General features: G+C 52.9%; 1 protein-coding gene across 1 annotated transcript; it reads right to left on the reverse strand.

Annotated features, from left to right (window-relative positions):
* Positions 1–24304, reverse strand: FSTL3 (follistatin like 3). Its single transcript, XM_024204391.3, has 5 exons — positions 24033–24304; positions 13803–13988; positions 7755–7970; positions 3086–3313; positions 1–2569 (listed from the first exon to the last, which is right to left on the reverse strand). The coding sequence occupies exons 1-5, from the start codon at positions 24106–24108 to the stop codon at positions 2517–2519; spliced, it is 759 nt and encodes a 252-aa protein (XP_024060159.1). The 5' UTR covers positions 24109–24304; the 3' UTR covers positions 1–2516.
* Positions 24305–25693: the final 1389 nt, after the last annotated feature.

A 25693-nucleotide genomic window follows, 5' to 3' on the forward strand; every position in this document is an offset into this window, starting at 1 on the left:
TAGTTTTATTCCTTTTAATTATAACCCAAAATGTAACATAGCAGTAAAATGCCCCCGAACAATATGGAATAGGAAACATACGTGTTACATGGCATACGTAAAGGATGGGGACACAACCATACAAAAATAGAAGAGAGGGGATTTTTTTAATATATATAATAATATAAAGGCAATGGTTTCTGAGCCGCGTGGCGTTGGAGACGATACGCTATTTACACAGGTCACAACACACACGATGTCGCCGGGGATGTGAAAAATAAATACTGGGGATGCGATCAGAGGAAGCGGAGCAGAGGATCCTTTTTGAATGTGTCCATGAGGTTCTTATGGTGTGTTTGATAAGCCAGGGACAGCTGTAATGTCCCGAGGTTCAAGAAACCCACCTGCTGGAGAGGGGGCAGCTGGGGTGGGTCACAAAGGAGCCAGGCACCACTTCCAGGACACAACAGGCCAACCCAATGTAATAGCAACTAGAGGTTCCTGTTGCCATCAGGACCCCTGTGGGCAGAGCTCTGTTAACACACACAGGGAGAGAGAGAGGCAGGAGTTTGGAGGAGAGGCTAACCAGACAACCGAAGAACTACCGCCCCCATTTTTACAGGTGCGGAACTGAGGCACAGGGACCCCAAAGTCACATACAGAAGCTGTGGCAGGGCTGGGAATTAAACCCAGATCTCCTGAGCCTCAGGGCTCGACCACGCAGCCAACCTTCGTCTCGCAACGGTTCCCTATTTGCCAAGCACTCATCACCTCTCTTCCCGACTGCCCTCCCCCCTTTCTAGTGAGCGACTGTCTTTGGGATTCCTCCCCCGTTTGTGTCCCAGGGTCAGCAGCCGGGGGAAGGGGGCCGGTCTGGAAACAGAGTTTGCAGCCAACCTGCAGCATGCTCTGTAGCTAGCAGTGGCCTTTCAGTGTGGGCCTGATGGCGATCGAGGGACTGATTTGAAAACCCCAGAATGACATTTAAAACCCAAAAGGCACTGGGCCGGGTTCTCCTCTCACTTACACCGCTGTTAATCAGAGCGACTCCCCTAAAGCTGGGGCAAAGCTGATGTAGGCGAGATCAGGTTTGTAATGACGTTAGGAGAGGTCAGAGTCAGGACCAAAGCTGCCTGCCTGTCTCTTTAACGCACATCTCCTTGGGGCCCTGGTCTCAGATGCCTTGTCTCACAGCCTCCGAACGAGTGCAAAGTGCTACCATGCATACTTGCTTTGCACCAGCATCAGTGGCTCCGCAAAGGTAGGGTGACCAGATGTCCCGATTTTATAGGGAGGGTCTTGATTTTTTGGGTCTTTTACTTATATAGGCTCCTATTACCCCCCACCCCCTGTCCCGATTTTTCACATTTGCTGTCTGGTCGCCCTACGCAAAGGTGCAGGACAATGAAAAATGAAACCCAGAGGTATTACCAAGATGGGCCTGAACTAAGAGACCAACACCACTGAATTCTGGGTAAATTTGGCTCTGAATCCAGACTGGAGCCCTTTGCAGTTGCAATGATCCAGGCTGGTGTAACCCACTCATGTGGCACATTGTCCCTGTCTAGGTCAATGAGCCTGCCACAGCTCTGGCTAACGGAGCTGATGCTTTTAGCTCCAGAGGTCTCAGGTTCTATCCCTGCTGCCAATGAGCCACCCAGGGGCATGGCATTATAATGGCAAAGGTTTGCCCAGCCTTGCCCGTTGTGTGAAACCTGGCTTCGAGGGCAGTGTGTGAGGTTGTGTTACCTCTGCGTCCTCACTGACATTGCTTATTACATGGGAACCTGGATTGGACAAGCTTAGGAAAACAAAAGATGCAACAACCACAGCTTTGAACTGAGTTTCCTGCCGTCGGGAGCTGTCCATCCCCACAGCTGAGCCCCTAGGACAGAAAGTCCCTCAAGGGAAGGCTCAACCTCACATTCCCGCTGGACAGGTCCAGGAACTTCTGCAGATGGGGGCACCAAGAATTAAAACAAAAAAATAAATACGCCCGGGAGTGCTGTCTTGGGGCTAGTATACAGCGTGGGCCCAAGTCTCAGGGACACTAAGGCCCTCTGGCAGCATAAAGGGGCCTTAAGAAAGGTGGAAATGGGCCCCAGACAACCCTCCTGCACGTGGGGGCCTCCCCAGTCAGTGTAGAGCTGGTGTCAAGATGGTACAATGGTCCTGCTCCCAGCCCACAGCCCAGACTGAAGACATGGTTGGAGTGCTCTGTGCTACGGCTAGTCACTGCCTCCCATGGGGAGCAGAGCATAAGTTAGAGCAGCCCAGAGGCTGCTCTAACTTACACCAGGCTCTGAACCACCCAGGACTATGAGGAGCAGAAAGGTGGTTTAAAGCCCCCCTAATCGCCCTCCCGTGCCCCAGACGCAGGAACGGAGTAATGAGAATCGGGCCCTATGCGTCTGCATAACATAAACAGATATAAATAAGAATCTTTCATCTTAATAAATATCAGGTATATGGTTTGTACAATATACACATAATGCCCCTGTCTCCTGGGTTCGGCCTCTTGGCAAAGAAGGAGTGTTTCACACATAGTTTTCTTCGGCATCGCCCACATCGAGGGGGAACTTGGCCACAGCTGTAAATAGAGCCATAAAAGAAAATGAGCTGCAGGGCAATATTAATCACTACAGTCTGGAGGGCTCAGGGGACCGGGACTGAGCCATGGAGCATTTCATCTCCAGGTCACTGGTGTAACGTGGCCCATCACAAGAGTGGTCAAAAGTCATCACTCGGCTCTCGGGACAGTTCTCAGACCAGTCCCCAGCGGGCAGGTCTCTGGATCAGGGGAAGCTGAGCACCTGGGATCATGCCCCATCTCTTTAAGCTGAGCGGTAACAGTCAGAAGCAGAAATTGGACGCTCGCAAACGGAGGCACTAAAATTAGAGGGCACGGGACTGACAGGAAAGAGCCATCAGCCTGGGGAATCCCTTTCCACTCTCAAAAGCCCCCTACAAGTGTTGTCTGGGTTGTTTCTCAACACATCTTTACGCAAGGTCTGACTGTGTGGAAGGACCTACCAGCCAACTCTGAACCACACCCCCATCCGCCGTACCCAGGTGAATGTTCTCCAGGTCAAGAAGTGAAACATACCTAAGCAGCTTCCGTAGTGACGGACTCCGATAGATCTGCCCAAGAAGCAGGTTGCCCGCCGTAGATGGCAGGCAGACGGGTAGGTGATGTTGTTGTTGCCGCAGAGAGTGTGGTCCAGGGTGGAGGGATCCGGGCAGGGGGCCGTTCTGCACATCACACAGTGGGCGCTGCCCGTCTGGTCCACAACGCAGGTGTGAGTCCCGGGGCACACCACGCTGGAGCAGGACTCTAAGGGAAGCAGTCACAAGCCGGAGAGTGAGCTTGGGCAGAGCACGTGTGCGCGTGGTTCAAGCTCCATCAACAGGAAGTTCTACAGCGGCTTTTTTACGGGGGGGCAGCATTCGAAGGATCATTGTGGACCAAATACAGATTAACTCTGGAATAACCCCACTGATTTCAGTGAGGTTTCTCCAGCTCTACATTGAGGTAACTGGGAGCAGAGTTTAGCAACAAGTTTCCCTGGAAATTGTGCTTCCCCTCTTTTATTCAGCACAAATCCAGATATTTGGCTACTGGCAAACATTTGCTTCTCTTCACCAGCAGAAGGAAGACGCCTATGTGGTTTTAGACGGTGCTGTGCATCTGATGGCTACTTGTTTGTGCCTCTGTAGATCTGGGTACAGGAGCAAATCGGATCATAAGTGCAATGAATCCCATGGCCTCATCTGCCCTTGGCATGACACTTGCACACTTCCCCAAACCTCAGCGGATGTAAAACCAGTGACCCTTCCTTTGGCCCCTCTCCACTGCCCGACTGATGGTTTGTGACCTGGGTTCTACAATTCACTCCAAATTAAAACAAGAAGCAAACAGTGGCTTTACCATCCCTAGGCACTGCCCAGCCAGAACCAAATGGAACCGGCAAATTGCTGGGTTCTCGACCCACCGCGCAGTCACAAGAGTGCGAACCAGCACGCTAAGCTAGCCAGAACACATGGAGCAACGGCTGATTTCTGCTCTGACAGCCCGCCTGCGTCCCATCTCTGCTGTGTACACACATACGCTCACACACGCCAGCAGACGGGGCAGTCCATGGCAAGTGTGCGTCATCACTTACTGTAGATTATAAACACTCTTTCACAGGGGTTTAAAACTTCAGCTCTTTTTGAAGCTGGATCAGGCGGTGACTCGACAGCCCAGCTCCCAACTCCCCAGATTTGGCTTTTAAGATGATTTCGACAGGAAGGAATTTCAGAGAGGGGGCTGGCAAAAATAATTGGCGTAATAAAGCTGCCAGACCTTGGCAGGTTTGGGATGTTTTTCTGGTCTGTTTTTTTTTAAAACAATAGCTGGATGCATCTAAGTGACATGTTATGGGCCGCTGTTCTTTGGTCGGTGATGGACGTAAAACCCCCATTAAATCCAGAGCTGGTTACGCATCAGAAGATGCTACTCCAGTGTAGAATATACAGCACATTCAATACTGGGCATCGTATTTCAGTGAGTACATAGGGCTTAAAAATCCCATTGCTCAGTGAGACTTTGGGGCTGTCAGGTCCTGTCGCCCTGCCCCTTGTGCAGTTATTGCCGAAGGAGGATCCCTTACGAAGGAGAAGGGCAGCATTTTATACCCACTTCATGCTGGTGCGATTGCAAAAGCCTTTAGAGTCATACACTTCCTATTGCAATTTGGAGCAAATGAGGATATACGTTGCTGTGCACTGTTAAATATCTGCCACTTATCACCCAGAGGTGGCTGCATTTCAGTGATGGATAAAGTAACCCCCACAGCGGTAGATCAGGTTGCAAATTTCTTTGGGATGGTTCAGGTTACCTAAAGAATAAAAATAATGCCTTCCATTTATCACCTTAACTCCTCAGCTTCCGTTGAGCCTCGTCAGCTTAGTACATACGGGGCCACATCCACAACTGGTGTAAATTGTCATTGTTCTATTTATGACAGTTTGCAGCAGCTGAGCATCTGCCCTCTGCTACGTGAGGTTATGCACTTCTCAGAGGGTGTGTCTACACTGCACACTAAGCCCAGGCTCTGTCCCACGTTTGAGCCCAAGCCCCACTTCTGTCCACACACAAGTCAATAGGACTCGGGTCAGCAAGCACTCAGGACCTGGGTCCTAGGACTCTGGGAGGAGGCTGGGTCAAGCTCTGTCACTTGGCAGTGTGGACGCAGCTGCGCAGTGCAGTGTGGTCGCATTAGCACAGCTGGGAGGTTTACAATGTGGAGACATACCCAGAGACTCCCTACAGCTCTTAGATGCAGCAGGGTGAGGTAGACACGGGGGGCCTAATCCTCATCTCACTTACACCCAATGTACATCAGAGGAAAACCCATGGAAGCCAGGGGAATTATCCCAGTGTAAACGAGATCAGAATCAGGGAGTGAGTTTCAACAGGTTCTTCATCAAAACCTCAAAGACTTCAGGGTTCGATGCTGCCACCGGTACCCATGCTGAGTGGGATCTTGCTAGGCAAGGCCCTCCCCTGGGGACTTGCTATGCAAAGAGAGTGGCAGAATCGGGCTATTCAGTATTCGAAGATTCTGGTTCTTACTCATCATTTGCTACATATATCCCAGCTGCTGGACACATGCAGACCCCCTGGTTCTCTCTGGCTCAGGTCCCAGCCAGCGCTACACATTGTCCTCCCCAAGTCCTGGCCCCAGTGCAGCTCTGCCCAGGCAAGCAACCAAAGCAGGATCACTAATGCAGACCCGGTGCTGGGAGTTTTTACAGTGAGGCGTCTCATCCTGCTCAGGGCTGGCATGGGTGGTGCTGCACCGGGGCTAGGCCAACGGTGGGAGAACAGCTGAGGCTCTAGCCTCAGGGGACATGGGAGACAGTGATGCCTACTGGACAGAGCACTGGCCTGGGATTCAGGATTTCTTGGTTCTATTCCGCCAATGACCTGTTGGGTGACTGTGGGCAAGTCGCTTCACTGCCCTGTGCCTCAGTTGCCCCATGGGTTATCATGACACTGGCCTCCTTTGTAAAGAGGCTTAAGCTCTACTGGCGAAAAGTGCGAGATAGGAGCTTGGTCTTGTTATTTAGGAGGATAAAATAATGCAACATCTGCTCTCCTCACGGCATTTCCACCTAGGGACAGAAGCAGCCGGGAGAACGACAGATCTCTCATACTGGGCACCCTGTCACATTAAAATAACCCATGAAAAGACATACAATAAAACTGGAACTAGGCCCGAACCAGATAATAGATTGGCCCCACCTTGGCCCTTAGTAGGGTGACCAATGTCCCAATTTTATAGGGACAGTCCCGATATTGGGGGCTTTGTCTTCTATAGGCACCTATTACCCCCCACCCCCGTCCCGATTTTTCACACTTGCTGCCTGGTCACCCTAGCCCTTAGAGAAGCCCAGATTTGAACTCCATCTCTCTGGCCCAGCTCTGCTCCTAGACCCCCAGAGCACCCCTAGAGTGATTGGCTGAATAGGTCAGAGGCCCCGCAGGAGACAGGAGCCTGTGCTCCCACCGCAGTCCTTAGCGTTGGAAACTGGGCTATGGAAAGTGAACGCTGGCCGGGGCGCAGGGATGATCCAAACGGAGCAGCAGGGATCTGCTGAGTGGGGCCCGCTCAGCCCTGGAACCAGCTGCCACATCTCAGCCTGGGCACGGCCGAGGGGATTCACGTGTCTCCAGATTGGAAAGGGTTTGGGGATCCTGAGGGATGGATTAACCTCTCTCTCGATGGCCCTGGAGCATGGTCAGGAGGGGCCTCAACTTAACAGCTCAGCTGGAAGACCGTGTCTCAAACAGGGCAACCCCCTTTCAGGCCTTGGCTTGGAGCATGAGTCATGACGGGGGCTCTCTCGGACCCTAAAGCTTCTGGCTCAGAGGCAAGAGGTAAGAAGTGGGGGAACGGCCTGTAGGTCAAACCCAGCTCTGGCCTGCCAGCCCATGTGCCAGTGACCCACACGCTGCCGTCCAGAGCTTTCCTCCCAGCTCCACTCTTGCGTTGAGGGGGCCAGGGATAGCTCAGTGGTTTGAGCATTGGCCTGCTAAACCCAGGGTTGTGAGCCCAATCCTGGGGTAAAAATCTGTCTGGGGCTTGGCCCTGCTTTGAGCAGGGGGTTGGACTAGATGACCTCCTGAGGTCCCTTCCAACCCTGACATTCTATGATTCTATGAATTCTGACCAGGCATAAATGCGTGCGGCTCCATTGGGGGTGATGGGTTTCCACCCACTAACCATCGACTCTAAATAGGACCCTGCCCTTCCACCACGAATTCCCATTTCCGCTGCAGGTGGCACAGCGGGCATGTCAGGGGAACAGCCCCAGGCTCCTTGCCCAGTATAGAAATCTCCCACGCTAGAGGGATACGCCACGGGGACCTCAGTAGGGGAATCGCTGCAAAGTCACCTCCAGGGGACAGGAGATACCAGACATGAGGAGCGGGGGGATGCTTGTACCGAGCCTTGAATGTGCTAGGGCTGCAAGCGCCAGCTACCGGGGAAGCTGCCCTCGGGGAGGATCAGCTGCCTTGGTGGAAAGGGTGACCCGTGAGAACATCCATCTTGACAGCACCGGAGAAGCAAGGACAATCTGAAATGACTGAGCACCATTTCCTCCAATTACCGAGGGAACTTGAAACACACTCGCGTTGGGGGTTTTTAGGATGGTTCCACTAAGGCTGCCCGTCGCATGCAGGGGGAGGGCCAGGATGCGGGAAGAGAAAGGGGGGCCCGACGTACTTTTGCATTTGCCCTGGTACATCACTTCCAGGTCGGGGTGGTCTCTGCACTTCGCCGTCAGCAGCTCGCACTCGTCGCGGTAGGTGTAGCCATCCGAGCCGCACACTTGCAGCTTCCTGGGCAGGCTGGAGCAATCCGGGGCACAGGCGCAGTGGGGACGGCCGTGTTTCATCTTGCAGACTTTGCCAGGGCCGCACTCCACCCCCTCGCAGGTTTCTGGGGGGAAAGGAAAGAGGCGTTAGCACAAGGGAGCCCCAACTCGGTTTGCACCGGGGCGTGTCCTCTCCCTCTGCAGAGGGATCGAAGGCTGCAAGGGGACCGGGAGCCACAGGAGCGGACCAAGAACCAGCTGTGGTTCAAATCTTGCTCACCAGCCTCCTGGTGTGAGGCAAAGATGAATTAACCCCCTAAGGCCCACAGGGACTGAAATCCTTTCTTTAATCACAGGCCAGGAGCAAGCAGCCCAAGCTTCCCCACAGCACCTCCTGTTACGAGAGTGCTCGATCAATGAGGGATGGCGGCGCAGATCTAAACAGCGGGTCCACAGTGACAGTGCCAGTAGGGGGCGCTCAAGACAACGCAGTATTGGTCCTGGGTTCGATCGGACCAGTGATGCCTCTTGTTGAGCCCTGTCAAAGGCTTCTTGTATGCTGCTCTTTATACGCCAGCTACTCTTAACAGCCCCCAGCTGGGCCAGAGACTGGGGGAGAGAGGATACAGCACCGCGGCCTGCTCAGTCCTGGGACTTTGCGGGGCCACCCCCCGGGGGGGCTCCCGCCCGGGCGGGTTTTGGGGCCGGGGGGCCCCCCCCCCCGGGCCCCCCCCCCCCCCCCCAAGACCCGCCCAACTCGTTACACAAACAGATGGTAACAGCTACCGGTTCTCGCTGGGGTCAGCCCTGGGGGATTGGATGTGGAAAGCTCCCCGGGCTTTGTCTAGACGAGGGGTTGTTCCCTCCAGCTTGAATGCAACTTGCCCTCCATCCGGACGCAGAACTTCCTTGATTGAGCGTTCGGTTTCAGATCATGCCCGGTAGCCCAGGCTTTACCCTGCGTCACCTCAATCCTGTGTAACTACAGGGTAATGACACAAAGTCCTGAGCCACTCAGCCCCATAACAGTCTGGTTCCTGCCCAATGGGAGCTGTGGAGCCGGCGCTTGGGGCGGGGACAGCGTGCGGAACCCCCTGGCTGTCTCCACACATAGGAGCCGGAGGGGGGACATGCTGCTGCTTCCGGGAGCTGCACAAAGCCATGGTAGACAGGGCGCCTGCCTTAGCCCCGCTGCACCGCCAACCAGACTTTTAACGGCCCGGTCAGCAGTGCTGATCGGAACCGCCAGGGTCCCTTTTCGACCAGGCATTCCGGTCGAAAGCCGGCCACCGGGCAACCCTAATAACGGAGCAGATCTGCAGCTGGAAAAGTCGCTCCATTCATCAGCGGAGTCAGACCGGTTTACAGCAGTCGAGGGGCTGGCCCCTATGTTCAACTGCCAGCTGATTTTTTTTTTTTAAGAGACATTTCTTTCTCTCGTGCAACAGAGAACCCTGCTCTGTTGTGCACGGCACCCTCCAGAAAGCCCAGCCTGTGCACGTGGCTGTGTGATCAACAAGTTCTCTTTCCCAAACAATACCCAGCCCTGTTTCGCTCCAGGCCTCCGTGACTTGAAAACGAGAATGGGCAACAGCGAGGGGGGAAATCTGTCTGGGACGCCTCTTTCCCTACGGGCAGGGGAGGAAGAAACAGATGGCTGCATTGTCGCACTGGGTCGCCTCCTAGCAAAAACAGTCTGCGCGGGTTCAACGGGGCCGTTGAACTCATGTGCGTGTGTGGCAAGCCGCAGAATTTCCCCCGAACCCGGAAGACATTTGGGGAGTGCGCAGCGCGAGCCGGGGGGAGGCGACATTGGCTCCTATGAGAGGCTAGTTATCACGTCTCCAGAGATTGGAGGTGTGCGGCAGGGAGGAGAGGGGGGAAATCAGGTTGCTCCAGTGGGAGCATTTACAGCATGTTCCACAAGTGTGACTCGGAACCACTGCCCCTGCTTTGCAGGACGGCTACCTTCCCCAGTGCTCTCGGCATCTTCTCTAGCCTGTCGGCCGCGGGGTCAGCTTTACTGCCCCGTTTGGAGCAGGGGAACACGGACGCCCACCACGGTATTACTTGCAATGTGTCTCTTTGGACCTAGAGAACTCTCCCCCTGCGGAGTCATTCCTTCACTGAAGTGGGAGGCGGGGGGCTTGGGGAATGTTACCCCAGGAGCTCGGGGGGGTGGAGGAAGTGACCCCATTCAATAAGGGGAAGGGATTGACTGTGGACATGGTGTGGTGCGGTTTCCCTGGAAGATCGCGTAGGGAGGAAGGTGGAATTCCCCCAGGAGTTTGTCCCTATTTCGCAGAGGGGAAATCCCCTGGCAGGGGACCAGCGGCTTTTCCTGTTTGCACCCGGAGCTCTATAGCCAAGCAGTAGCCATTGCCTGGAACAGGGCCTGTCTTGTGAGTCAGAGTCCCTAGCTCTGCCGGGGCTGAGTAAATGAGCGACGTGGGGCTAGCTCCTGCGGACGAGCCTCGGCTGAGCTCGCCTGGCATCGGCCACGCTCCAAACAGGCCACGCCCTTCGGCGAGCTGGGCTGGGCGATTCCAGCACGCGCAGGGCTCTCTCTGCGCCGGGGGTGGCAGTGAGGACTGCTAGACAGATAAAGCATGAGCCTGGGGGGGCGTTGCCACTGCTCCATTCCCAGCAGCCCCGGCCCCTCGCCCAGGTTAGCTCTGCAGTGCCCCGCCGGGACCCAGAATGCCCCAGAAGGAACATAACCTGCCTCTGACATGGAACCCTGGCACCCTCCTCCATTCAGGAGCCCTGGGGGTGCTGCCTGGACCTTTCGGCCACTCTCCAGCGGACCTGGCGGCAGAGCAGGGGGAGACACTGTGCTAGGGGCAGAGAGACACCGTTTCTCCTGGAGCAGAGCCAGAAGCTGGATCACAGATACAACGTCGTCCCTCCTGCCCTTTTCCAAGGCCTCCTGCGCATCGGCTAGCTCTGGGGGAGGTTCCTTTCCGGCATGCTGGGGAACGGGCAGGATCAGATTGGACTTTATGGGGGTTTCTGCAGTGTGGGGAGTTTGTTCCTCCTCTTGCTTTGGGATCCTCTCGTCTCTGGGATCCTGAGGCGCTGATAAATCCCGTGCAGCGGATCGGTGCCTGGCTAGAGCAGCAGAGCTAAACGTAAGCAGAAGCCGAGCAGATCAAGGAGCTCTGTTACCTCCTCCTGGACGGGGTGAGTGAGGAAGGCTGGTTCTCAGCCCGTGACGCAGGAGAGCTGGGTTTAATTTCTGGCTCGGCCACTGATTCATCACGTGACCTTTAGCAAGTTGCTTAGGATTTTCAGAGGGGCTCAGAAGCAGCCAGGTTGTCCAAAGCTCCTGGCCCCCACATCTCTCTGTGCCTCAGTTCCTCCGCTGCAAAACTGGGAGAATAATCTTCCCTTTGCCTGCCTTGTGCATGTCAATTGTAAGATCTCTGGGGGAAGGGCTGGCTCTTGCTCTGCGCCGTGCCTGGCACAATGGGCTCCCAATGCAGGCCGAGGTGCAGTGAACAGTAATCATTGACCTGGAGGCGGATTCTGACTTCCCTCATTAAATCAGGGCCTCTACCTCCGTTCCCTCCCAGCGCTGCCTGCCACTCAGCGATGTCAGACATCAGAAGCAGACCCAATCCTCAGAACCTTGAATTGGGGGAAGTTTCAAGTCTGAATCCTGCAGCCTGGGCCTGGTCTCTATAAGGAATCAAGGACCGGGAGGGCAGTTTCAGTTTTACCTCCAGCCTCTCTCACTACCCGTCACGTTGTTCCCCTTCTGGGGACCTCTCCAAGGCTGATTTAAGGGCAGGGAGGCAGCAGTGTCTGTGATCAGGCACGAGAGGGGTGCATAAGGGCGGGGGAAGGCTGTTCGTTAATGGCCTTTGTAAAACAAATGACTCAAAGAACCACGCGACCTTTCCAACCCACTCCCTTACAACTGCGGTCAGCAGGTCTTCTGGCCTGTCCTCACATGGCCGTGCAAGTGTGACGCGAGGATCCGTGCCTCTGGCTTGCTCCGAAACATCTGGAGGGCTTGGAACGCGCAAACTGGAGCGTTTCCATTTTTTGAACTAGCCCGTTCTATAAAGACGTTTGGAGATGTTGAAAGGGGAGAGCCGTAAATAAATAAATGGAAATCTGCGGCGGGCAGCTGGAAAGGGAGGATCTGGCAAGAGGAAACTGTTATTTCACCGGGAACGAGCCGCTGCAAGCTGGCTTAGCACACTCAGATCTCTGCTCCTCAGCGGTGTCCAGGGCTGGAACTGCGTTCCAACAGGACTGGGGGGAGTTGCACAGTGTGGGGCGGCAGTCAATCATCCTACGCTGCCCCCTTGCAAGCCCCCATGCAGGGGGCGGGGCCAGCAGGGGGAGGAGGAGTCTCCACAGTGCACCTCATGGACACGCAAGGCTCCTCTGGAACTCGGGGCAGCCCATAGGCAGCTGTCACACAGCGCCCGCCTGGCGTTATTCTGATCGATGTCAGGGGCCGTTCCAGTCCTCGGGGCCACCCAGGATCCTGAGGACATGATGCCAACTTCACCCCCTTGGGCTCTTGCCTCTAGTTGGGGATCTTGCTGCTCGTGCCCTGCTACCCCGACCAGCACTTCTGCTCCTGTTGCTCTAGGATTTGGCTGGGAGTGGCGGGGCAGGGAATAAACCCCCGCACCTCCTGATCCTGAGGAGGGCCATGACAGGGGGAACCTCCAGGTCGTCCCTCCCCCACATGCAGGAGCAGGGAGAAACAAAGTCACACACTTTGGGCCTAACAGCCCACGTCATCCTTGACACCAGTGCAAAGTGAGCTCAAATGGCTCCCCCGTTCCATGGGGGTTCAGTTTACACCTCGCCGCACGGGTGTAAACAACTGCGCGCCAGACACGGCAGCGACTTGGCTCAGAACCAACTCTGCTGGTTCCATGTCGGACCCCAACCCAAAAAGGGGCCTGTTTGTCTAGGTCCGCTGTGGCCGGTCTCCTGAGCTACCAGGCCAAGATGGTGGAAATGCTGCAAGAACAGACAATGGCTGGAGATTTCTGCTTTGTAGGACCAAACTCCCCCAAGGGCGACGCCGGAGCCGATGCCATTTTGAATGTGACCCCAAACCTCTGCTCCGAGTGGCTGTTTGTGATCTAGTAGCTATGACAACAGACTGAGACTCAGGACACCTGTGTTCTTGTCCTAGCTCTGCCTCATGTCACTCTGGGCAAATCACTTCCTTTGTTTCACCTCCCATCCTTTACCTGCTCTCGCTATTTAAGCGAATATCTTTGGGACAGGGACAGTCTCACTCTGGGTACTGCTGCAGCTAAAGCGCCACAGCATAAGACACGTTCTGTGTTGACGGAAGGGGTTTTCCTATCCAGGTAGTTAATCCATCTCTCCAAGAGGCAATGGCTAGGTTGATGTGAGAATTCAGCCGTTGAATTAGCCACGTCTACACCAGGGGTTAGCTCGACCTGTGACGTTTTTCACTGTCCTGAGCCGTGTAGCTGGGTTGAACTAATTTTTACGTGTAGACCAGGCCTTTGCGGTTAGCTCCGCCCTGCAAAAAAATCCACAAACACCCACGCCAGCGAGTCTCCGAGCCCAGGTCAGTGGACTCGGGCTCACGCTACAGGGCTAAAAATAGCAGTGTCGATGTGCCTGCTCTGGCTGGAGCCCGGGGTCTGGGACCCAGCGAGGGGAGAGGGTCTCAGGGCCGGGGAGGGAACGTTTACACTGCTATTTTTAGCCCTGCAGCACAACCCGAGTCAGTTAACCCAGGCTCGGAGACTTGCTGCCACAGGGTGTTTTTTTGCAGTGTAGACGTACTGTGTCTCTAGATGCTCCCATAACACTACGCAGTATTTATAATAAAATACAATAGGCTCGGGCCTCCAGCCCCTGGGCAGGCCGGGGCTTCCTTGGGCACTTTGCCGACGTCAGGACAGCGGGGCGGCTGTATGATTTCAGCCGTCAGCAAGCACATCTACCTTTGCAAGGATGGCAGGGCACCAGCCCGAGGAACCCCAAGAGGCTGATCTTGTTGCCTGGCTGGGTGTAGTTGGACCAAGCGACGTCAACGTTGCTATTGCCGCAGCATTCCTCCCAGGTCACGTCGGCCTTTAGGATCATGGTGCATTTTGCTTCCTTCCCCTGCTGCAGCCAGCAGATCCCACCTGCCAGGAGAAAGCAGACCATGAGAACCACACTTGGGAGGCTGTGTCCTTAAGATGAAGCTACTGCGTTTACTGGGTAAAGCCACTCCCTGGACAGAGAGCCAGCCCGAAGCCTTTGCACGGCTAAAACAGTGCATAATATGTGCGAAGTAGTTCCCCACCTACTGGTGCTTCTAGATACTTGCAGTTCACAAGCTGGCTGTCGCCCCTCTTCAAAGGCCTGGTCTACACTACGGGATTAATTCGGATTTAGCAGCGTTAATCCGAATTAACCCTTCACCCGTCCACACTACAGAGCCAGTTAATTCGAATTAAAGGGCCCTTTAAATCGATTTCTGTACTCCACCTCGACGAACGGAGTAGAGCCTAAATCGATTTTGTTAATTCGAATTAGGGTTAGTGTGGACGCACACTACCGAATTACTGTGTTTAAGTTAATGGGGTAGTGTGGCCGCACACCACCGAATTAATGTGGTTTAAAACCGAATTAAGGTGCTTAGTGTGGCCACGCACAATCGAATTTATACAACCTGTTTCCCAAATTCGAATTATCTAAATTCGGATTAATCCTGTAGTGTAGACATACCCAAAGACACAACAGAGCTCAACCTCGGGGTGGGGGTGCGGGGGAATAAACTAATATTTAGGGCTGGATTTGCAAAATGTGTGTCAGCCTGCTATGGCATGTGCAGTTGCCCAATATGCATGGGCTTTGCACAGGTGCACACAGATATTTGTGCAGGTGCATGCATTGGGCCTGGCTTGGGAAATGCAGGGGGTGCTGAGCAGCACGGTCTGCAAATGGCAAACGGTCTGCAAATTGCTGTGTTTGAGACGGGCTGTCTGTCTCTCTCCCCTCACTCCCTTCTAGTGCCTTCTCTGAGCCAGACCTGCTTGCCCCTCACCCATCTCTGGCATTAGGCTCCGGAAAACAGACACGGGGTAGTTGTTAAAGAGAACAGCACCAAGAACCTAAAGTGGCAGTTCCCAAACCCCTTCATTTTCATCTGTAGGGCTGGATACTCATGAATCTAGTTCTACAGATGCGGCCCAAGCTATAGTCCTGAGCTCCAGACAGCAAAGACCCCAAAATTGAAAGAGATTTTGCAGTTCTGTCAACTCCAAGCATTCAAAAACCATGAGTTGGGCCCCCAAATTCCATCAGCTTGGCTGAAAAACCATGAGACTTTTCAAAAATAGCAACTTTGGGATGCTTTTCATTTGCCTTCCCGTATCGTAGCCTCTAGCGGGGCACGTTTTCAAGCTTTTCCTCGGCAATCACAAGGGCTAGAATCTGTTTTGTTTTTTTTTAATGAAAGTCGAGATTCTCTCTTATTCACATGAATCCAGGATCTGGGGCTTTAAGAAAGGCACCGAACAGCACGAGGCTTGCAATTCAATCGCAATTCAATCCTAACAGTGGATGTGCAAAAAGAGGTTTCAATCTGGGATTAGATTTCAAGCCTCCCTCCAAGTGTCCAGGGACATTTGGCTCTGGAGATTCTGAGCTCTCCCTCGTTACTTCTCTCTTTCCTAGGTTTTCATCGTTTACAACCACCCATTCAAAAAAAAAAAGAGCACAGAGCATTCAAGCAAGACTAGAACAAGCTGAAAAGACCTTGCACCTCACTGGCAGCACAATGAATTTCCCTGGCCTAAAACACCCCATGGATGCCCTGGTGCCATGACCCCGGGCTGGGCTAAGCTGTGGAGAGTGCTGTCCTACGTCCAGCGTGCAGCACTGCAAAACTACCGGCTGTAGTGGTGGAGCAGACGTGTGGGACCATGAGTGGTATGGCACTTGGGATCAATCCTTCTAGTATGCAGCCATGTCTTGACCATTGGGCGCTGGAGACAGCCCCTTGGGACACAGCCAGGCCACTGGCATTTGATCTCACTGAGTCAAAAGCCTGTTTGTTTCTTAATCTCATGAGCGAATCGTTTCTTTTTTCTCTCTCTTTTGTGAGTGATTCCTTTGCCATTTCCTTCCTTGTAAACCGGCCGCTGCTGACGCTGGTTGGTTTGTTTTCTCATTAGCTTGATTTGGGGTTTGTTAAACGGCTAAAGATGTGGGGGCCAGTTTCCGCCCTCAGACATGCCGGGGTAAATCTGGAGTGACTCTGCGGTAATCAGTGAAGTTACTTGGGGGGTCACCCCAGTGCACGCGGAGATCAGAGTCTGGTCTGAGCTTCCCCAGCCCGCAATTAACCTGACTCTGGTTGGGTTGCAGTAGCTCTTTGCCCTGGGCAATTGGAAGCTCCCGAGGGAAGATTTCCCACTGCAGCCCAGCTTTCTCTGTTCTATAGAGGAGAAGATAATAACAGGCTCTGTGTCTGGGCCCTCTCTGATTAAAAGCGCAGGACACCAGGCCACTAACTGAGGAACAGAAGGTTCCTAGTCTCCCCCTCTCGCCCCCGGTCACTAGTCTAGACGGGTGGGGTGTCTGAGCAGAAACAATGGGAAGAGGGAGCCCGCTGTCTCATTCAGGAGGGTTTCTCCCACCCTGGCCTCATGCAGGGTTAATCCTGAACAAACTCACTGAGTTCTGATCATTCTGGGTGACTAACTGCTGGGCCCCACTCCCTTTCTCCCAATCTCACAATGCTGCAGCCAAGGGTAAACCCACAGAGATGACCCTGGGGCATCCTAACATTTGGAGTATACTCCCTCCTCCCCACCCCCATTGGTCATGGACAGGGGCTGTGACTCCTCTTACCAGCACAGTGTTTCTTTGCCTACGACCTGGATTTTGGATTCTGCTCTTAATCTTACCCATGTTAAAGGCATCACAGAGGGTGTAAACCAGAGCAGGATTCAGCCCCGAACACTGACTTGGTCCTTTGTAAATAGCACTGCACACATATTAATGAGTTAATCCTCACAGTGCCCCCTGGGGGATGAGTGAGGATCACGCCCCTGATGGGGAAACTGAGGCACGGAGTGATTTTTTTTTAATGGGTTGTCTATATGGGTATAATGCCCCCTGTGGACATTCTTATTCCAGCATGAGTGGCTTTTTTCAGTTTATCACAATAAACTAACAAAAAAAAAAGAAAAACGTACTTTATATCTTTGTTTCCACATGCAGCTATTCCAGAACAACGATTCCTGAGTAACTCCATATTTGGACACTCTCGTTCAGAGTGCCTTGTTCTGGTTTAGCTTCATCTACTTGTGAATTAAGCTAAACAGGGACATTTTATTCTAGAATAGAGCGTCCACGCATGGAGTTATTCAGAAATGGCTATTCCACTTTAACTTCGCATCCCACCTTTATCCAAAATAACTTCCAAATCTAGACAAATCCTAGTGGTCATGCAAGGAACTGTAACCACCATAGAACTAGTTTCAATTCACACCTTAGCTTATCCTGGTGTAACATTCCCATGTGGACAAGCCCTACTACAAAGCTTGCCCAAGGTCAATAACAATGCCATGCCACAGCAGGAAATAGAACCCAGGAGTCCTGATTCCTAGTCCTCTGCTCTAACCTCCAGACCACACTTCCTCCTAGTGGCAGGACTAGAGGGCTGAGTCCCAATGTTTGATATAACCCAGGGGTGGGCAAAATTTTTGGCCCGAGGGCCACATCGGGGTTGCGCAACTGTATGGAGGGCTGGGAAGGGAAGGCTGTGCCTCCCCAAACAGCCTGGGCCCCGCCCCCCCCATCCGCCCCCTGACTGCCCCCCTCCGAACACCCAACCCCTGCTCCTTGTCCCCTGACCGCCCCCTCCCGGGACCCCCGCTGCCTATCCAGCCCCCCTGCTCCCTATCCCCTGACTGCCCTGACCCCTATCCACACCGCCGTCCCCTGACAGCCCCCCCAGGACTCCCACCCCCATCCAACTGCCCTCTGCTCCTCGTCCCCTGACCACCCCGCCCCTAACTGTCCCCCGGGATCCCCACCCCCTTATCCACCCCCCCGCTCCCTGTCCCCTGACTGCCCTCCCGACCCCTATCCACATCCCCGCTCCCTGACAGGCCCCCCGGGACTCCCACTCCCAACTCTCCCTGTTCCCCATCCCCTGACTGACCCCCCAGAACCTCCTCCCCATACAAGTGCCCCCTCCTCCCTGACTGCCCCCAGCATCCCCCACTCCCCGCCCCCTTACCAGCAGCAGGAGCTCGCAGCCCCGACACCAGGCCAGAACCAGCTGCGCTCCCCACGCTGCCCAGCGGGAGCGGTGGGCCAGAGTGCGGCCCGCATGGCTGCAGGGGAGGGGCTGGGGACTAGGCTCCCAGTCCGGGAGCTCAGGGGCCGGGCTGGATGGTCCCGTGGGCCATAGTTTGTCCACGTCTGATCTAACCACTAGACAACACTGCCCCCTTCAGAACTGTACATTGTGATGACATGGTTGTCAATGAGCCCGGAATTTGGCCCTGAGCTGCTTATTCATCTGTTAATAATATTAATTGGGCTAGACTCTGCTTTGTTACAAATCCCAGCGACATCCATTCTGGAGTCACGCCATTTTCACACTGGTATAAGTCAAATCAGCCTCCGAGGGTTTGTCTACACGTAGAGCGCTGCCGGGGCAGTAGCGCTTAGTGCAGACGCTACCTACAAGAGCTTGTCCCGTCGGCGTAGGGGCTCTCCCGCCCCAAGAGGCGGTAGCAATGTCGACTGGAGAAGCCCTCCCATTAACACAGTGCTGTCTACACCAGGGGCTAGGTCAGTATAGCTACATCGCTTTTCCACACCCCTGGACGTTGGTTTGTAGTGTAGACTCACGCGTGTAGTCTGCATGTCACAACGTTAGCCCAGAGCCAGATCTTTGTCCCCTCTTGATAAAAAATGTTGGTTTTTTTAAAGCAAATAAACATCCTCTGCAGCATTTGCAACCCAAACATTGCAACATTCTGCTGGTGCAACTGACTGGAAACAGTGAAACTGACCAGCCTGTTGTCTTGTCCAAGTTGAGAGCAATGTAAAAGGTAAACAAAGAGCAACCAGCGCAAGCCAGATCCTGCTGTTACTACTGAGTGTAGTAAGGCTCTCTGTGAGCTGAGGGGTGAAAACATTATTACTATCCTGAGTAGTCCCATTGATCCTGAGGACAGGGACCTTGTTCTGAAGTGTTTTTCAGGATCAAATCCTCTAAAATAGATTGTTAAAATACTTTCAGTTTTAAGTACCTGGGACATTACAGGGAGAGGAATGTGTTTGCTTTTAAAGTATGCCAGCAACCGGTGTAAATTCACATCACTGCACTGAATTCAACGGCGTTACAATGATTTACACCAGCTGAGGATCTTAGCACATGATAAGGGGCTCGGAGCAGAATCCAGGTTCACCCCCCCCCCCCCCCCCCCCCCAAAAAAGGTGGAAAGTGTTTGGATCCACGATTTTTCACCCATCTCTAAGTCCAGATGCTAATTCTGGGCCTGATCCCAAGAAGCGCTGAGTTCCCGTCGAAGTAAATGGGAGTGGCAGGCGCTGAGGCCCAGATCCCCAAAGGTATTTAGGTGCCTAGCTCCCATGGGAGTCAGCCACCTAAATACCTTTGAGGATCTGGGCCTCTGCCCTTGTCTGCCACCTCTTCTTTCAGTCCTGTTTGCCACCGCCACAGCCCCGTGTGATTCCTTATTGCTTGCTGCAGAAACTGTGCTGCCCTCTCCCGAACATAATTCATCAAGGGGAAATCTCAATAACTGGCTGGGTACTAAGCTCGGATGCAAAATGTGGGGAGCTTTGGCCCCCCTCACGGCTCTGCCAAACCTCCTCATTCCCGACTTGCAGCCTGCCTGGCTGTTCCAGTCCTAGACAACCCACACACAGCTCTGTCAGTCCTCCCCAATCCTGGCCCCATCAGATCCAACTCCATCAATTCCAATCCCGGCATTCCACACAGCTCTGCTGCAACTCGGCCAGCCGTTCCAGTGCTGGGCTCCCCATACAGCTCTCTGTCAGTCCTCCTCAATCTTAACCTGCAGCTGCCCCATTCCTGGGCTCCCCACTCACCTTGATCCTGACCCACTCATTTCTCTATAGCATTTCCACTAGTCATAGGTATTTAAAGTGCCACCGGCACCGTAGAAATAAACTAGGTTAGATCCAGGAAATTAATTAAAATTACCCGAGGACCTCCTGATTTCATAGCATCTCAGTCCCACGAATGTCCGTTCCCACCACGCCGCCCCAAAAGCTAGTGAAAAATGTAAGCACAAGTATTAGAAGTGGGCCAAACCCCTCCCCAGGAGCCTCCTTATGGAAGCAAGGTCATCCTTCCAGTAGGATTTAAATTCATTGCAGGCTGGGAGATGACACACAGCTACTGGGGAGGGGAGAATTTCTAAATTTCGATACAATCCGAACAAGGTTTTCTGGAATCTGGCTATTTTAGAATAGTTTAGTTGACAAAATAATTTGCAAGTGAAGAGGGGGTCAGTTGTCCTGAGCCTTATGAGAAAAAACAACTGTTTTAAGATTATCACTAACATTTACCCTGTGTCGTTACTTTAACACATCCATTAATCCCATTGCTACTACATAGAACAACTTCTTGCATTTCTAACTGTGCCTAGGTACCATACTGTTGGCACTCTTTAGGGTCCTTCAAAACCTAGTGCCTTTCAACTTGAAGGAACCCTAACGCACTGGGTAAACTTAACCGCCAGGAGAATTTATACGCAAGTAACACTTCTGCTACCGCTGAAATGCAGCTAGGGAGGAGCACCGAATCTGTTTAACAAGGCTGCACACCAGTTCAGGGAAGAAAGAAGCAAATTAGAATCCCATATCCGATTGCATGCTGCAGGGGAGAATTGGAGGGAGACAGGATGCAACTCTCCGAACTGCAATTTGGCCTGGACCTCGGGGCAAACACCTGTATACTTGTCCTGGGTTCTTTAACGAGGAGGAGTGGTCGCAGGCTTGGTTTTACAATCCCTGGGAAGGAGTTAATTCCCCAGGTTCCTACTCAGGCAAAGTTCCTGTTGATTCCTAGGGTGAAAAGCTGAAAACAGGAGTTGTGCCATTGATTTCAATGGAACCAGGATTTCACCCCTTAATTTGTGCCTCAGCGGGGACTGAAACCATCTATGGTGCTTCTCTAGCCCCCACTGCTGGAGTACCTGAGCTCCTTACAAACTTTAATGCATTTAGGCTCCCAGCATCCCTGCGAGGTAGGGGAAGTGCTGTTAAATGGAGAACTCAGGCACAGATGCTCAGATGTGGAGGAAGGGGAATTGAATCCAGGTCTCCTAAATCCAGGATCGTGCATAGTCACCGGATCATCCTTCCTCTATGAGAATAAGAACTCATTAAGGACGCCAGGGTTTTGACCCAGGGACTGCCCGTGTGGCACTGTTAGTGCACCCAATCCCCATGATTTAACTGGATCTTGGCTGATATTTGTAACAATTCTTTTGATTTCAGCAAGGGTCCGAATGGCCTGTGCTCCCATTGCCAGTCAGCAACCGTATCTCATACAATGTGCAAGCTGTAGTAATTTTACTCAGATTAGACCAGGTTCAGAGGTGCACTGAGTATCAGGGGAAACATTGCGGTGCAGGCAATGGCACAGATTTGTCTTGTGGCGAAGGCATGAGGCTGGGATCTAGGTCCAATTCCCAGCTCTGCCCTGTGGCCCTTGGGTAAATCACATTAAAGTCCGTGTCTGTAAAACAGGAATCCTACCTCCCAAGGATGCTGCAAGCATAAAATCTATGAATAATTGCAGCATGCTAAGATGATGCCATAGCTAAGGTGATTGGAAATATTTCTGAAGTAAGGTCCCCATTGACCTTGCTCTATCACTCAAGGAAGAAGCAAAAACCCACTGCCTGGCAGAATTCGAGCTTTATATACAGGCTGAGCAAAACTGCAGTGGGAACTTGGATGCTTTAAAATGTTCTCGTAAGATAGGGATTTGTTAGCTAGCTGGCATCTCTGAGGCAGGTTCCCCGGTAGACAGCCATTAGCAAAATTCCATAGGCAAACCCCACGCTTAGTGTTATTTTGTGTTAATGTTCTTAACAGAAAGGGGCACAAGCAACAACCTCTGCACCTGGCTTTGGAATGCTCCAGTTAGATGGATCTGGGGTTTGGGGATGCCCCTTTATAAACCCGAGGGGCCTGATTCTCCATTACCTTCCATCTTCAGCAGCAATTTGCAATGGTAAAATGCTGCCAGAACAGAATGATAGTACCTGGTACTCACTTGGCCCGGGGGTAAATGACCGCACGAGGCAATGGAAAATCAGGCCCATGGGCAGGGCTGCTAAATTCAAGTCGGTTCCCAGGTTTGGATTCTGAACGCCCAATGTTTCGAGCTGGCGTTTGGAAATCATTTCTAGTTTTTAAACGGATAAAACTCAGCACGATGGCTGCCCTAGGAAGCATGCGCGTTCTCTTGCTTTTGAGATCCTTAGGGACTGATCCTGATGGGAGGTGAGCACCTGTGGACGTCAGTGGGAGTTATGGGTACTCAGCACTTTTTAGGAACTGACCCCAGTGGGCGACTTTTATACTAACGCCAACTTGGTGAAACAGACCAGCCGCAGTATACTGAAATAGCAGGGGACTTGGCTAACATTTGCCCGGAATCTCTTTGCTTGAGGCTTCCTTCCACAATGAAATCACAGCCTTTATGACACTGCAGTCTATATCAGTATGATCATGATAGTGGGACTTCATCCTTATGTCTTCACACAGGACCAAAGGGGGCAGGGAGAGAAGCTATGGGGGAGGGCTGAGGAGGCTCAGAACCTCAGAGGATTGGGCCCGTAACAAGCCTGGTGAGAAGAAATGCTCCTGTGAAGCACACCGATAGCTACAAAAACAACGAGGAGTCCGGTGGCACCTTAAAGACTAACATCTTTATTTGGGCATAAGCTTTCGTGGGTAAAAAACCCACTTCTTCAGATGCAACATGTTGTGGTTTTTTACCCACGAAAGCTCATGCCCAAATAAAGCTGTTAGTCTTTAAGGTGCCACCGGACTCCTTGTCGTTTTTGTGGATACAGACTAACACGGCTACCCCGATACTGGACACCAATAGCTAGTCTCCAGTAGTGGCCAGGGGTGAACGACCATAATGCTAGATTTATAGTGGTTCTCAACTTTTCCCATACTGGGACCCCCTCCCGGCCTGGGATCTCTCGCCCATCTAGCTAGAAAACCCCTTCCCATTTAGCAATCTGAGAAGGGGGAAAGTGGTCACAACCTCCCCCCCACACACACACCTGTTTGTGATGACCCCTAGGGGATTGCTCCCCTGAGGTTAAGACACCTGCTGAATTACAACACAGGGAGGCAATTTCTTCCTAAGCCCAGCTGGGGAACGATAAGAACCATGTGGCAGGTAAATGGATGGGTGTTTGTCTGGCATCTCCCCCAGTCTGCCCCGATGCAGTTGTCTAGACGACACATGATTTGCACAGATCCAGAGTTGCTGCAACCAACCCATCCCATAGATGATTCGTTTTAAAAGTTTCTAAACTCCCAAGTGCAAAGGAGCCGAAGAAACATTGACCAGCCGCCCTGGAGCTCCAGCTGGGGACTAGCCCAGCTCCCCAGAGCAGGAACTAGCCAGACCGTTTGGAGCACAGGTAGTTTTGCAGCCCCCCAGGGGCACCCCACTCTGCGGCAGCTCCCACACGAACGGCCGCGTTACGGGCGGTGCAGAGGCGTGCGCTGCTGGGAAGTTCATCCAACACCCAACCAAAGGTGCGCCTTGCATTGGTGCTGACCGGGGGAGGGGGCAGGCTGGGATCCTGATCCGGATTCGTTCGGGACAAGGTCCGGTCTGAGATCAGAACCGGCTTTGAACTACTGGAGACCTTTAGCGCTGCAGAATAGCAACGTTTAACCTAAGAACGGGAAAGGGTTTTATTTTGGAGGGGGAATAATCCCCCCCACGCCCCAACTTCTGCCCGGCGAGGTTTGCAAAGCTCACCTGCCAACAAGCACGCGTCTGCAGCTGCCTGCCCTTCCCTAACTCCGGGCAGTTTGCTTCAGGGCAGCCTCGGGTTGTTTGGGGTTTTTTTGGCCGGGGTTGTTGTTAAGAGCTGCACCTGGAGCAGCCTCGGGGAATCACTTACCCTGGACGGAGTCCCCTTCCCCTCCAGTGATGTGACACCACATCCCAGCCAGCATCAGCATCAGCCAGGGCTTCATGTTGAGCCGAGACAAGCGATCAGAAACCAGCCAGGCAGCCCCAAAACTTGAAAAGTTGGGTAGTCAATTTCCCACCCCCGCCGAGCCCTCTCCTTTGCCCCAGGGGCGTGCGGCTCCCGCAGATCTCCGAGGGGGAGAGGCGTGGGTTGGCCCTCCAAGTCTCTTCGCCTGGTCCTGGGCTGACCTGTTGCCTTTTGAGTTACAAATCTCAGTTTCACACTGGCTATATACAGATTTTTTTTTTCGTGCGGGGTTGAATCATGCTGCTGGGGTGGGCGGTGCCCGCGCAGCAGCCAGTGAAGTGCCGGGAAGAGCAGTGTGTGTGTGTGTGTGTCTGTCTGGACGAATGTATGTTTTCAGGCTCGATTGTCTGAGGTTACAAATCACCCCACTCCCACTCTCCTCAATAACGTACACACAAGCTGACAGGCGGAGGGATGGGGAGAAAACTCTCTCGCGTAGCTGGCTGCGAGCGTCGACTTTTTTCTTTTTCTTTTCTCCACTCCTTATTCTTTTCCGCCAAAATAATGCTCCCTGTCTGACCCTTTAAACACATGGCTCTGGTATGTGGAGTAGATCTCTCCCGAGTTCTGTTTACTCCTGCCAGCCCCAGCTTAGAATCACTCATGGTTCCAGGCTGGATGGCAAATGGCTTCAATTTGTAGTTGTTGCTTAGCTGTGGGGAATAATTATAGCACTTTATACATCACAGTTGGTTCAAAAACGAAGTAGAAGGGGGGGAAAAGCTAGAGGAGCCCCGCAGAATTAATATTAGGCTGCTGGGTTTTTCGTTGAAGTTGTTGGTGGAACGTAGATTTGTTGGGAGGGTCAGATCAAGTGTTACTCCCCAGAGATTTCTCTTGGAACTTCAGGATATGTGTGTGTGTGTGTGTGTACTAATGTGGAGTGGGGCAAATAATTTGACTCAGTGGAAGGATGCGACCAGACTGCAGAGTCCGTGCTAGGGCAAATGTCTGCATGGGTTGTAGGGCAACGAATAATCCAGACCCCTGATTTGAACTTTGGCAAAGTTCAGCCATGCGTGGGCCTGGGGTTTTCTTTCAGGTTAAATCTAGCTGTCTAGTGACCTAGGTTTTACAGCACCCTCTCAATCATGGTGCCAGAGTGCCCAGTAATTTCAGATCATATTACTACTACTTTGCTGTTACGCAGCCTTTTTCATCTTCAAAGCACTTTGTAAATGTTAATGAATTAAAGTTCACAGCCTCTCTAGTAGAACAGTGTTATCCACATTTTGTAGATGGGGAAACTGAGGCACAGACAGGCCATCATAGAGCAATTCCGTGTCAGAGTGAGGGTTAGAAGTCCTGGCTCCCAGTCCCGTGCTTAGTCTTCTATGCTTGGTGCATGTCTGTGAGGCCAAGGAGAGTCTGCAAAGTAAATGTTGGCAGGTTTTCCATGGTTATTACAGGTTGGCAGGTTTTCCATGGGGTGGGAGGGCTGGAATGGGGAAGGGACGTGGCTTCCAGAACCTGCAGATCCAGAGAAAATACAGGGAAATGAAGTTCTAGCTGCTTTGTGATTCTGCCTGGCTCCCTTCCCTCTCTTAGCATCATGCCTCAGG

Source organism: Terrapene carolina, unplaced genomic scaffold, assembly GCF_002925995.2.
Source record: "Terrapene carolina triunguis isolate 2854851 unplaced genomic scaffold, T_m_triunguis-2.0 Scaffold194, whole genome shotgun sequence".
Classification (NCBI taxonomy): Eukaryota; Metazoa; Chordata; order Testudines; family Emydidae; genus Terrapene; species Terrapene triunguis.

Bases quoted from the DNA above. Each gene is read 5' to 3' on its own strand.
- FSTL3 (XM_024204391.3), bottom strand. From the start codon at position 24,108: ATGAAGCCCTGGCTGATGCTGATGCTGGCTGGGATGTGGTGTCACATC. The intron at 13,989-24,032 runs GTAAGTGATTCC...TTCTCCTGGCAG, and splicing joins GGAAGGGGACTCCGTCCAGG to GTGGGATCTGCTGGCTGCAG. The intron at 7,971-13,802 runs GTAGATGTGCTT...CTTTCCCCCCAG, and splicing joins GCCCTGCCATCCTTGCAAAG to AAACCTGCGAGGGGGTGGAG.